The sequence below is a fragment of the Poecile atricapillus genome, chromosome 1, assembly GCF_030490865.1.
Source record: "Poecile atricapillus isolate bPoeAtr1 chromosome 1, bPoeAtr1.hap1, whole genome shotgun sequence".
Classification (NCBI taxonomy): Eukaryota; Metazoa; Chordata; class Aves; order Passeriformes; family Paridae; genus Poecile; species Poecile atricapillus.
Window position 1 is genome coordinate 30199150 of NC_081249.1, and position 14042 is coordinate 30213191.

Genomic DNA, 14042 nt, shown 5'->3' on the forward strand with positions numbered 1-14042 from the left:
TATAACTGGCAGAGCTGCAAATGTGTGGCAGAACTAAAAGCAAAGCATCAAGTTTCCCAAGTCCCAGGGCTGCTCTGCAGTGAGAAAAGGGCAAAGCAATAACACTGCTACCTTGATTTGTTTCTCCATTAGCTCACTGGTTTTGCCTTGTAAGTATACAAAGTACCTGTATGGATGTACACATTCCTGTATTTTTGTATGTATGGTTTTCATCTTAAGAAGATGATATGCCCTAGCAGGCTCCTCAGTTTACAACATCTGGCCAGAAGCAGTTGCTGCAGCTTCCACAGGTCATGCCAAGTCAGAGTAAAGTCTATGTCCCATTGGCACAAGGCAGATGGGCTGAGAGCTACTTTAAGATAGTCTGACAGCAGGGCAATACTTCAGAAAACACTGTTTTGTTGAGATCCTGAGTCTTGTTGCTGGACAACATAGACACTTCTGAGACAAGCCACTGTGTCCTTCAGAAGACTTAATCTGTACCATGAATGGAGCAACTCTCATACACCTACCAAGGTGAGTATAACCTTGTAAAAAAGAACACAGAGAAATGTCAATAGTGTGCTTACATAAATGGTTTCAACTGGAAAAACTGAGTTTGCTCAGTATGGTTTATTTATGATCTGAATATCAAGAGCATTTCAAATGTCTACTTGATCAACAAAAGAAGAAACCACTCTGTATTTACACAGTCTTGTACCAACCTCCCCTTTCCCAGTAACTCTTAAAGCTGTAGCTATTTTCAGACACAGGAGAGAGAGGGATAGAGGCCTGGAAGAGATGGAGCTGTACAATCTCCATCAGCTGGAGACCTGGTGGAGGGGAAGGGCTCTGCTATGGAGTCTGCCCTCATTTTTACTGCCTGCTTTCTCAACTCTAACCAATTTTCCTGCTCTCACTTCTTGGCCATTTTGCAGCTGCGTCAGACCAGCTGGCCCCAGCAGGGAGGCTTGGGAGAGTGTCTGAACCACACTGTGAGGAAGGGAAACAGGAAGCATTGTAGGAAGAGGGGACTGAAGTTGTAAAGGCAACATGGGGACATGGAGAGAGGGTACAGGAGACTGTTACAGTAAGGGAGGGGCAGAAGAGCAGAGGCTGTTATAGGTTTTGTTGGTTTTGCTGGCTGCCAAATCCTTGTCTTTGACACGTGAAAGGAATGTGAAGGTGTGACAAAACAGGAATCAATAAATAAACAGTAATAATCAGTGCTCTTCAATTCCAAGGGGTTTATAAACATTAATGAACCTTCATGAGCTGTTGGACAGGTATTTAAGCCGTATTCCATTTTTGCAGATAAGGAGATGAAAGCTCTGGCTCAAGTCCAAAATTTTCAAAAGCAGAAACTACTTTTAAGAGCCCTCCTTTACGCTCAGCACCAAACCTCTGAAGGGATTGATTTCACAGTTGTCATCAATGTCAATTATATGCTCTTCACTTCTGCAAAGCCAGGTCTAAACATGCACACTAAAAGGCAGCAGTATCTTTTGAAAATTCAGGCTCTGTAGGCCTCTTGGATTCTCCAAAGGTATGTAAGGAAAAACTGGTTTGTGAGAGAAATAGATATGCAAAAACATTTATTTTTTTCCTATAGCACCATGACAAGAATGGAAACAAAGACTTTGCTGGCCTAAGACACTTAGAGAAAGGACAAAGTAAAACAAAGACTTTTTTTAAAAAAGAGTTCAAGGAGATCCATTCCTCTGTGCAAATGGGAAAGGAAGCAGAGCATGTTTTCAAATCTTTCCACATCTCCCATAAAGACTAGGCAGATGGTTTGGGTGCATTTCTGTAAGTATGTGATGAATATTTTATCCCTGAAAGGAATAGAAAACATGAATGTGTATGTAGTCACCAGCTTCACTGAGTGAAGAAACAACAGGACTTCATTAGAAACCAGATTTGGTAGTCTAGAAAAGGGGGCAGGGGGTGGGGGGGAAGCAGTGTAATAAAATAAAGGGAAGAGAGTCGTAGTTATTTTCTTTGGAATCCTGCATTCCCAATTTTAATTGTTCTGTGGCCATGCAAAGACTAACATCTTGTTAGCCTACCTACAAAAGCATAAGTGGTGAAAAAGCCTCCAAATTCTGTTAGAATGGCAGGTGTCATATTTAAATTAGCCAGCTGCCAAAACAAAGGGAGATCACAGAGCTTTCATGCAGAATATAACAGTCAGGTAGGAGCAGAAATGCTGTGCTGATCAAAGACAGCAAGTTTAAACCCAGTCCTAGGCATGTGCAGCATGATTCCTACCCAGCAGTATCAGTGATATACCAAGCTCAGCTCAGCATAGCTTTGAGTGTCATAGCAGATCAGTGGGAAGACATAAGAATCACAACAGAAATGCTCCATTGGAGATCCCCAGTGCATAAAAAAGAGGAAAAGATTGCCTGAAAAAATATGTTAAAGGATGCCTCAAAGGCACTCACATACACGTTTTAAAACTTGTTTCAAAATGTTGACACTTCTGCGACAACCAGGCTTGTGCTGTGACAGAATTTTGCCACTCCTGCAGCTGAATCTCTCCATAGGTATTTTGAAATCCTCAGAAGGTGAGAAGAAGTGGTGGTTCCTCCCTACACCTTCTGCAGCATCACCTTGCCCAGCACTGGCAGCACCAGCAGCAGTGGCAGTCCCAGCACACTCATCCTGACATCGCTTTGGTGATAATGTGGTGCTGAGCCCTGTGGTGGAAGGTGCCAGCTGTCTGCAGCCACCAGACAGGAGGGCAGGATTCACAAAAAATGGAAAACTGTAGAGCTTTATGTAGCCTCAAACTGGTTTTAGGGTCCCTGTGTGCACAGGGTTATGACAAATCCCATGGGACACAGGTATGGTGTCAAACCTTGTGGCATATAGGAAGGATAGAGACCATCATGAGTTCAAGGGACATAATATGCTTTCATGTGTTTCTGTTATGCAACTCTTGTGAGGCATCTCTGACTGAGAAAAAGACACATTTAATTAATGATTTTAAAAGGCCTTACTGTCCACACAAGTTGATATTCCAGGGGATCAAAGGAAGAACAGGGTAAGCACCTAAAGGAAATTTTTATAGCAACAAGAACCTCTGGTTCCAAGCACAGCAAAGAAAAATGGAAGTTTTTCCTAAGCCATACTTGTAGCTAAGGCAAATTGTACCCAGATCCAGCAAAAGACAGCTATGGTAGAAAAACCACTGCCCATCTCCATGCAGAAGCAAGATGGGGCACTATAAACAATGCTGGCATACTTTTGGAGGTGGTTTAGGTTTCGGAATTTTATTCTCGAAATCACTGAAGTATTGCTGAACTCTGCAGACTTTTTATCTTGGAAGATGAATTAGTATGGGAATTTTGGATCAGGAAACAGTGCCAGAGGAAGCTGCTGCTAACAGAAGCTAACACTGACCATTCCACTTCAGGCTTCCTTTGAGACTGCTGGGCACAAGTGACTGCCAGCAACTGCATTTTTGGTAGCGTGTTACGGCAGCAATACGTTTTTCCTATCAAGGTCATTTGCTATTGCTGCTGAAACACCACTGCTCTACAGAAAACTGCAATCAGAAAAGGGGCAGGTTGCAACCTCCATTCAGGAAGTTTTGTCCTCTCTGCTCTGGGCTTTTCATCTTGCCATAAGTTATGGAGCCTTTGCACCTTTACTTTTGATTCTGCCTCCTTCATTCCTGGCTCTGCTAATTCGCTTTATTGTTCAAGGTCTTGTATTTACCAAAAGGTAGAAAAATCACTAGCTGTTTGATTCATTCTCCCTAAAGAAGATCAGAAATGCATTTTAGGAGGCCAACTCTTCCATTCCCACTACACTGCAGTGACTTATGCCAAGCCAGAAATAAATTGTATTCTTGTAATATAATTCCTTATATAGGGCTGTCCATTCCTCTTCTTTCGTACCAGAATAATTTTAGTGTCTTATCTCAATGTCAAAGTGACATTAGAATAGAATAGAATATAAAAATCCTGAGAGTATGGGATCTACCCATAGCTATGTCTTGAGAATGAAAATGAGAATGGGCAGGGAGGGCATCCTGGGCAGTAACTTGAGAAATTCCCGCTTCATTCCATCATAACAGAAGTAATCTACATCATCTCCTCCCAGCTTCCTGGGGTCACTCCCACTGTGCTGAACAGAGGTCTTCTGCATCTACTGAAGGTGGGGAGGAAAGCAGGTGTGACTCAGCTCTGGCAAAGTGCAGGCACATTATAAAGCACTGGTGGAGAGGGTGTCAAGTAGTGAGCAGGGCAAGACAAGGTTTCACTCCCCTGCTGTCCTTTGGAGAAACAGTGGCCATGAAGCCTGTGCCTCGTATTCCTCTCTATCACCTGTGTGCTCTGCAGGGATCTGCTATATATGAGTAAAGGGCTAAGGGACTGATTTTTTTCATCCAGTGTTTTGGAGAACTGGAAGTCTAGTGATACTGTGGTGAAGTGTTTACTGCCTTAAACCCCATGTACGTATTATTTTAATCCCATGTCCTGAGACAGGCTGTTTTCTTAGGAAATGTTTGTTAAACACCTTGAAATGTGATGACCTTTCCAGTGTCACAGTAACTGTGTGGTTCCCAGAAGAGCTTTGACAGTGCTAAATTGCAGAAGTGGGTTTTGCAACTGGAAGTGAGGAAGTGATGTTGGAAGCAAAATAAGAAGTGGAATCAGCCACATAATCATTTTGGATATTGCTGTTCTATTGCTGGTACTTGAAATATAAAAATGCACATTATAATGTTATTGACAGGGAAAAAGCCAGAAAATATTATTGCATAAAACTGAGTCAAGACTTCTAATGTGTTTTTACAGTGTTGCTTATAACTTAATTACACTTGCTCCTGACAGTATATTTTATCTTCTTGTATCTTCTTTATTGCACAGGCATTAATTTAATCAGAGATAATAAATGAAACCTCTGGAATTAATTACAGGTTGTAACAGTTTTGTTCTTTGCTAGAACAGGCAGGAAGACAAAAACATATGGTCCCATAAACATTAACTGGCTTTTGCAATCCAGCCATTACAGGAGAAAGACAACAAAGATTAAATTACTTGGAGATGTAGCTGAGAATGCTCAGGCAGTTTTCAGTGTTTCTGAAGCTCAGCAGTTCTCTGTGTGGAAGACCTTGACTACTACATTTCTGTGACCCTTTCAAACTAAAATGCACATTGAATCTATTCAAAAGATCTGAACTTAAGAACTGCTTTTAAAGATTCCCAGGATCTGATCTGTCTGGCAGGAGGGGTCTTTGCAGTCCTGTTTCAATGGAGGCATGCTGCCAGGATTTGGGATCTGCGTGTGAGCTACCGTGATTTCCCTTTGGGCCCTCTTGTTTCTGCCAAACTTGAAGTGGACTTTCTGTGAGTGAGAAGCAAACATGGCTCTATTCCAACAGCACAATATCTGGGAGGGTGTCTGACAGGAAAAAACCTTGCAGAAGAGCCTTTCAAAGCATCTTTTAAAAAATACCCTCTTGTAGGGGATTTCTTGTGAAGAAAAAAGTCATTACCTGTGCTTAGAAGGCAGAGGGTATCTTGCTTGGTTGCCTAATCTTTCTGATCACAAAGTTAACATCACAGAGTAACTCCATCATATATGAAATTATTTATCTTATACTATTTCTAAAATGCCTCTGGTCTGGTTCTTAGTGTGCTATCACAGCAAAAAACTTTCAGATCAATCTGATTTGCTTAGAAGCTTAGTACTTAATCTAATCTTTAATTTTTTAAAAAAAGCAAACAAGCAAACCTCTAATGCTGCATTTAGTGATTTTTAATGCATTTTTTAAATGCAATAAATACATCATCTTCTTTGTATTTAACACACAGGCTGTTGTAGGCAGTTATTTTGTGCTTCACTTCAGTTGTCAGTTTCAGCTGAGCTACACGTATATCACACCACTGCAATGTGAACTCACAAGTCAGATTTAAACCCTTCATAATTCCTGTTGTTCTTTTCTTAATGTGCCTCCACAAGATCTACATTTTTCAAATACTGAAGTAGTGTGAAATTAATATGATATATCAAGAATGGTCCCATCAGACTTTTGTAGAGAAGGACTGTTATCTACCTGGTCTGTGATGGGGATTTGTCTACACAATGCAGGAAATATAATCCAACATGGTATGGAAAGCCTGGCAGCCTGAGCAGTGGGGTATTATGGATTTTGAGCATTCATTCAAGAGTGAACCAGTGCCTGGAGCAGCATGCTGAGGGCTTAAGGCTGCCACTGGGCACTGACCCAATGTGTCACTACATCTCTCCTTAGTTCAGTGTAGGTGGGAGATAAAGTCTTCTCAAAATCCAGCCACATATCAATATGGTGAATCTGAAGATTTGTGGCTTCATTTCCTCAGCAAAATCCCTTCCCTGCTCTCAGAGTGCTCAGTGGTTTTCAGCCCAGGGGCTGCAGATCTCTGCACTGGCAGATGGCTTCAAGGGGAGATGCCACAAAGAAAAATAAATGTACTGATACCTGCTATCAACTGTTCTACAGAAGGTTGAAGCTGCAGTGGAATATTTCAGGGGCTGCAGAAAACAAAGGGTTGAAAACAGACGCTGTTAATTAATCTCTGTGAGGTGCTTTTTTTTTTTTTTGTCCCCTGAAAAAAGTATGTTTTAATTATTTTCTCCTAGCTATATTAGCCAACAGTTTGAATTTCCAGTGTTATATTCACTAATGTGTATTATTTCTCTAGCACCCTAAACATTATTTCTCTGCACTCACTGCTTTCTCCAGTAAGTCCAAACTCAGGATCATCTGACAGTTTCAGAAACTCTGTCTTGGGAATTGAATCAGCTCGCTGACCAGGGTTTTTCAGACACTAATAAAGGTACAAGTTAAAGAATCAAAACTGGAAACATGGAAATGATGGGACTGTACACCTGCAGAATGATAGCTAAATTCCAGCCCTTATTTTTTTTCTTTTTAAAGTATAAATAAATTAAACTCCAACTTTAGGCTCCCATTTCATGATAAATGCAACTGAATCTCCCTACAGTCTCCTTCGTGAAAGATCAGCCTGTTTCTTTCCCTCAGTCCAGGATATGCACTTTTACCCTAGTTTTCCTGCAGTCACAACATGACTAAGGAACTAACCTAGCTAAAACCACTTTAATAAATAAAAGTTTTCAACTAGTTTAACTAGTTACAGGCATTCACTAAAGAAAGTCTGACAGGGGTAAGGGAGGGAGCATGGACAGCCTGTTTTTGTGGCAGCCCTTATGTGCATCAGCTGCAATCATGTACCTGCAAGCCCTGGAACCTATCCTAGAGCACTGCACACTCACAGTCTCCCAAGTTTGTTTGTGTTGCCAGCCCCCTCTGAGGGTTTGGTACCCTCTGCAGAGGGCCAGCCAGGCAGGAGGCCCAAAGCACCATGGCTGCCTCTTTCCTGCCATCATTCATTTTATGCACAGAAGGAATTCGCCTTCCTTGAGCACCTCAGTGACACCCAGAATAAAAATTATATATTTGTTTAATGGATGAAAAATATGAAGCCGTGGGAAGCTAAAGGGCATGACTAGTGATGGGAAGGCAGTCAGTGACAAAGGCAAGAAGGAAAAGCAAAGTTTTCCCTGTGATGCTTCCCTATGCTGTCTGTACTCTATTTCATGAATGCTCAGAATCTCTGCAGTTTATTCTGGCTATGACTGATGCTCCAACATAATCTGAATGGCAGACTCCCTGCCTTGTGCTACTAGTACTGAAATTTAAGAAAGATACATAGCATCATAAATAACATAAACACAGTCATTTCAGAGTGTGTGCTAAGGGTGGAATAAGGCCAGAAACCTCATTTTCTTTCTGTTCTTTGCTTTCAAATATATCCTTATTTTTTAAAGCTATTTTTCTTTAGTCTAGTAACCTTAAGTACCTTCAAGCAATTGAGTAAGATATTCCTATCTTTTCTAGACTTTATCAGAGAATAAATAAAAAGCACTCTGCTTTTTATTTAGAATATTTTTTTATTTTAGAATAAAAGATTATTTTTTTTTTAGAAATGGTTTTTGTCTCATAATCTACTAGATTCCCATCCTCCCTGGTTTTATGTACCTCTCTAGACACCAGTTTTAAAATTACTGCTTCACAGGAAACTTCAGAATATCTTCAGATCATCCAAATCCTGTTTAAATACTGGTTGTGAAAATAGTTAATACATTACTGTAGGACCTTCTTCATGAAATAAACTTATTCTTAGCTGTTGCCAAAGACTGTCTAGTTGTCAGGTAGAAGGTGTGCCTCAGGATGTCAGGGACTGCCACGTGCAATGCCATATTGGGAAAGAAGGATGCTCCTGCTTTCAGTAGATGCATTTACTACAAAATATATTATAAAGTGCTTTGTTTTCTTCTGTCATCCTGAATAAGTTTTCTCTCATCTCATCCATTCCCCTTTTGCTTCCCTGAAGCCATTTCTCAGAGATTCCTTGTTAATTACCTTCCACCAGTTCTATGTGTTGAAAAAGCTGCTTAAAAAAAAGCCCCCAAAACAAAACCTGAAATTAATATTCAAGTATCTGCAAAGGGAAAAAATATTCACCATCTCATTTCACCAAGCATTTAAACTTTCAATACTTACATGTCTTCAGGATAGTTTTGGGGGCAGGGGAATTCTCTGAGCTATTCTTATCCTGCAAGAGCATTTAAAGTAATTTCTCCTTACGTTCTCATTAATTTTTAATACATTATTATGTGGATGTCCATCTTCTCCTTTTGACAGCTTTTATTTTTGTCAGACAAATAATATGCTCAAAGTGCTTGCTTGCTATTCTATGTATGGAAATGAAATCATTGCTTCACCTAGAAATTGTAAAGAACACAGATCACACAGTGTTTACCAGATTGCAGCTGAGTACAGAATTTTGACTATTAAATGATCCCACTGGAACTCGAAAGCAGTCCACATGGGCACCTTCCAATTCCCAGCTAATAATTACTGATGGCTGTGCTAAGTAGCACTGCAGCATAGGTACCTTTCAAAGAGCTGGTACACAACCCATTTAACAATAGGCAGAAGTTGGGAAAGTGAAGCTCAGGTCTTTATCCCTAATCAAAATTCATTACTTAGAGGGATCTTTGCTTAAATTTAGGTGTGATAAAGACCACAGTGACTGAGGTCTTTAATCTATAAGTGTGAGGTTTAGCAGCCTGCTAATTCAGTTGTAATTTAATACTTGCAGTTAACTTGGAAAAGGAATGTGATGGAAAGAAAGTACACTGGTCATGTTTTTATCACAGAATAATAGAAAGGGTTGTGTTTCGAGGGACCTTAATGATCTCTTTCCAACCCCCCTCCTATGGGCAGGGACATCTATTAGATCAAAGCTCTATCCAACCTTGCCTTGAACACTTGCAGGGATGAGGCATCTGCAGCTACTCTGGGCAACCTGTTCTAGCGTCTCACAACCCTCATTAATGACAATCTGTGTTAATAAAAATGTAAAATACAGTGTCACAGGATTACCAGCATAACGTGCTGCAGCAGTAACCATTTGTGCAGGTTCGCAAACGATCCTGCCAACAGCTCAACCGCAAGCAGTGACAGGTTATTTTTTAAAATGAGAAAAAAACCGAACTGCAAAATTAAGATTCTGACTTTTCCCTTGCGATACAACGTTTCAAGCACCGGCCTTTAAATACCAAAGCAGTTGCGGGTTCACGCTTTAGGCTTAGGTCTAGAAGGAAACAGGAAAGCAGAGACACCCCCGCCCCCCAACCTCTCTCCAAGCCCAGGACACCCTTTCCTTCCCGCACTCCTGACGGCTCCGCGCCGGGCACCAGCGGGGCACATGCCGGGGGTGCGGGGACCTGACCCAGACCCGGCCGCGGTTCCGGGGCAGGGCATCCTCCAGGACCCCGGGGCACCGCGGGAGCGCCAGTGGGCCTCTGTGTGGGGCTCTGTGTGCGGTTCGGGGCGCCATGAACCCCCGAAAGGGAGAACCAGAACTCCCCCCTGCTCCCCCTCCCTCCGGCCGGAGCTCTCCCCCGTCCCCTCCGAGGGCGCGGAGCAGCACGGCCCCGCCGCTCCGAGCCCCCGAGCCCCCGGCGCCGCGAGAAGGGCGGCCCGTGCCGCGGCTCCTCCCTCGGCCCCTCCCCGGCGGCCGGGCCCGCACTGAGGGAGCCGGAGCCGGCGCCGCGCAGCCCGCGGGGGGCGATGTGACCCGGGCGGCCGGGGTGCGGTGCCGTGCGGGGCAGGCGGGCTCCGAGGGGGGAGAGAGCGGGACTTCGAGCCGGGGGAAGATGTGGCTGAAGCCCGAGGAGGTGCTGCTGAAGAACGCCCTCAAGCTGTGGGTCACGCAGAAGAGCAGCGGCTACTTCATCCTGCAGCGGCGTCGGGGCCACGGAGACGGCGGCGGCCGCTTCACGGGTACCTGGTGGTGCGGGGCTTCGGCGGGCCGGGCCGGGCCGGGCCGGGCCGGGGGGCAGATCCCCCCTGCGTCTACCCCAGGGGAACTTGGCCGCGCCGGGGCACCCGCCGGCGGGTCGGGCTGCGGAGAGCGGGAGCGGCCTCTTTGTTCGGGCCGTGCACGGCTGGCCCGGCTCGGCGATAGCGCGGGCACCGCGGGTCCCCCGCCTCGGGCGGTGCGGGGACAGCCGCCGGCCGGGCGGTGCGGGCCGCCCCGGCTCCCCGCGAGTTGCCTGGGGAGCAGCTTCGCGTTTCTGTAGCCTTGAGCAGCGCTGAGGCCACTTGTATTGTTAGTTCCCCGCGCTCCCCTCCCGATGGGTTTCTCAGCATGGCTAAGGGCGGGCGCGCAGCCCCTCAGGCGGTGCGGAGCCGCTGCCCGCCGCCGGAGGATGCAGCTGGGGAGAGCCCCCGGGGCTGCAGCCCGCCGGACCCGGCGGAGGTCCCTGCGGCCGGCGGTGAGAGGTGGAGAGATGCCGGGGGCACACAGTGGGATGTGCTGCCTGTAGACCCCGGGACCGTCCGCGACCTACGGCTTTCTACAACGAGAGCTATAGAAGTACATATAGAACTCCTGGCTTTTGCACGATACATGACATTACGGGGCGGGGGTTGTTAATTCAGTGTTGTGGCAAAGTGCGTTCTGTCTTATTTTTTTGCGTTAATTACGCTACGGGTTCTGGTGGCAGTCGATCCGGCACGTTGTATCCATGTGGCAGTCCAGATTCGCGTAGTGAAGGATAAACACGGAGAAGGATCACGCTGTACCCTCGCAGCAGTGTAGATCCGTGAGTAACTCCAGCGAGAATGATGTGTTAGGCTGCGCTGACGTTGTAGCGTAGGGAATTTGGGCCAAACTTTTGGTTCAAAGACAGCAGCAACTGACTTCAAATAAACAATGCTTTGGAGAATTCATGTAGTTTAACAGTGTCGTTCTTACTTAAAAGCGAAAGAGGCTGTTTTGAATATTATAAAGTGAGAACTTTTAATGGTAGCTTATATGTTTGAAAGAATTGTGAAGTATTTTCAAAATCAGTATTTTCTATGGAGTTTAAGAAGCTGCATTACCACTTTTGGTATTTATCTTATTAAAGCTTTCTTTCCTGAACTCCATGATAATAATAAATAAATAATAAACTCCATTTGATAATACTGCTTTCTGCACTGCTGCTTTTATATTTTAATTTTTTGTTTTTTGTAAAATCAGAGCTTATCCTACCTGTCCATAAAGTGTACAAAACTGAACTGTGGTTTAGTAGATTGCATGCTATCAATGTATTACTAATGAAATGGAAGTTTTGCCAGCAAGTTAAAATGCTCAACCTCCTATTTTCTTCTGCTCGCCTGGGTGGCAGTCAGGCCACTCTTTTATGACAGTAAAGACGATGTGGATTAATTTTCAGAGTTAAAAATAGCCGTTTACAGCTGCTTGATTTAGGTCCAGGACAATCATGAGGTTCAGTTTCACAAATGTTAATGCCTTACGCCTGAGCTTTTCACTACAGAAATTTACAAGCTTAAAGCAAACAAACTGCTTTTCTCTCTGGTTAAGTTTCAGGTGAATCATTTTGCTGAATCTACAGTGCACAGGCTTGCTCAGATCTCTTTTGGCTGGCAGAGGAAAGCCATTGCTGCCTTGCACATTTTCCAAGGGAGCTGTAGATTCTGACAGTTCATTAAACCATTTGTAAACGTTTGTATTTGAAGGGGCTTTGAAATTTGAGTCCTAAAACCAACATGCAAGAGTTACAGAGCATTAGATATAGCTGGGTTTAGATAGTGTAATTTTTTTTGCAGTGTTTACTTGCAATGAAAGAAATGGAGATGGGTACTGAGAAACAGCAAGGCTTTGCTGGTAAGTGTTTGCTTTCAGTGCAAAACTTGTTTTCTGATTCTTGCTGTACATGATTATAGAGACACTTATTTAGTACCTGTCTTTTCCAAACTGGCAGAAGGGCAGTAAAGCTCTGCCATATTTCAGAGTATGATCTACCAAGTGGTAAAGCCAAAAGTTAGAAGTTTTTGTTTATTTTACTGGGGAAGCAAAGCTTAAGTAGTGAGAACAATATCCAGATCTGTTTCCCCTTTAATACTTTGTTCCCTGGCCAATTGCAGTTACATTTTATGAAAAGGAAGAAGTTTCAAAGATGTGAAGATTCTGTACATGAGAGCAGGTGCCACAGTAGAAGAGAATCTCATAGCTCCTGCGGGGAGGAGGAGGCTGCATATCCTAAGGCTGTGTTAAACCCATGTAGGATCAGCAGAACAAAACTCTCCGAATATTAGATTTCATACAAGTGTAGATGGGGCAGCTGACCACCTGTGACGTAATTTGCTTTCAGCAGGGTAGAAGTGTGCAATGCTTGAGTTGCCTTTGTGCATGTTGCCCCAAATGGTATTTGCACTGAACCTGCGTGAGGACATCTGTTTTATGCCCCAATTATCATATTTGCCTGTCTTTCTTCTAGGACACTTCTTTGTTCCTACCAGGGCATTTTAACTATAAGGTAATAGTAAGTTAGCATAGCTGGAGGGTGTATTTTATGTGGATTTAATTCCTGAGGAAGAATGGACTAAAGACGGTCTCTTGCACAAAAGCACTTTTTTCCCCATATCTGTGTTTCTTTGTGTACTTTGTTTTTGTCAGACGCTGAACAGATGTTTGTAAGTAAGAGACTCCATTTCTTACTGTTACTTAATTTGTGTCCTAGGGCAGTTTCCAAATGCACACTGGGCTTGCAAGCAGAGGGTACAAACAATGATGGGGGTTGCATTTTACTCTTCATTAATTGACCAGTCTCATTCTGGTTTCTGTCTTTCTTAGGGCTATGCTTTTTCAAGTAGGTGCTTAACTTGCCACTTTATCTGGATCTCTACTTGACAGCTCTGCTGGATCAGAGACTTAATAAGGACATTGAAAATGTTTAGAAATACCTTGAAAATCTGAATTATAATTTCTTAATTAGTAACTAAAGTTAATGATTTAAAAAAATATTTAGTTCATCAATGTCTGTTGATTCTGGCGTTTTCTTTGCCTAATTGGAGAGCACTGTTGTGATCCCTACAGAAAAGGCTTGTGATGTAGCCATGATTAGCAGATCAAAGTTAGTTGGATTTAATACTTGCTGATGTCTTTGGTTCTGAGGTTACATATTAATAATAAGCTTGATATGATAGTAGTAAAAAACACTGTCAAATGCCTTGTGGTAAATACTGCAAGATGGTTTAGTCTTTAAGTGAATCACTATTTTAATTTTTAGGACAGAATGTTGAAACCTTCATGCACCTTCCTCTTTGATTTTGTTTTCTACATTTTGACAGCAAAACTGCTTGCTCTGGGATGTGTTGGGAAAGATTTCATCATGAGTGCTGGACTGAGAGTAGTCTTTCACTCTTCCCAAGCACCTAGTGTTGCAGTTTTTGTTGATACAGTACTTCACATTACACACTCTTAGTATATAAAAACCCACTTAGCAACACTTGTGAATATTTTCTTTTATAAATAAGGTAAAATAAGACCTTTAAATGAACTTTTGTTTCAAGCAGCTTTTTGTCTGGTTGAGATACAGTGCTTCTTTAAATTCTTGCTTGAAGCAGATCAATAAAAGGTTATGTTTTGTTCCCATTTTACCCATGTTTTTAATTTAGCTATGAT

At 43.1% G+C, this 14042-nt stretch overlaps 1 protein-coding gene across 4 annotated transcripts in view; it reads left to right on the forward strand.

Annotated features, from left to right (window-relative positions):
- The first annotated feature begins 10092 nt into the window (after positions 1–10092).
- The window catches only part of TBC1D8 (TBC1 domain family member 8), a 49226-nt gene continuing 45276 nt past the window's right edge, over positions 10093–14042 (forward strand). For all 4 annotated transcript variants that reach the window (XM_058829993.1, XM_058829994.1, XM_058829996.1 and 1 more), the window contains exon 1: positions 10093–10351. In XM_058829993.1, coding sequence (XP_058685976.1) covers positions 10225–10351 — 127 coding nt within the window. In that variant the 5' untranslated portion in view covers positions 10093–10224. The remainder of the gene's footprint in view (positions 10352–14042) is intronic.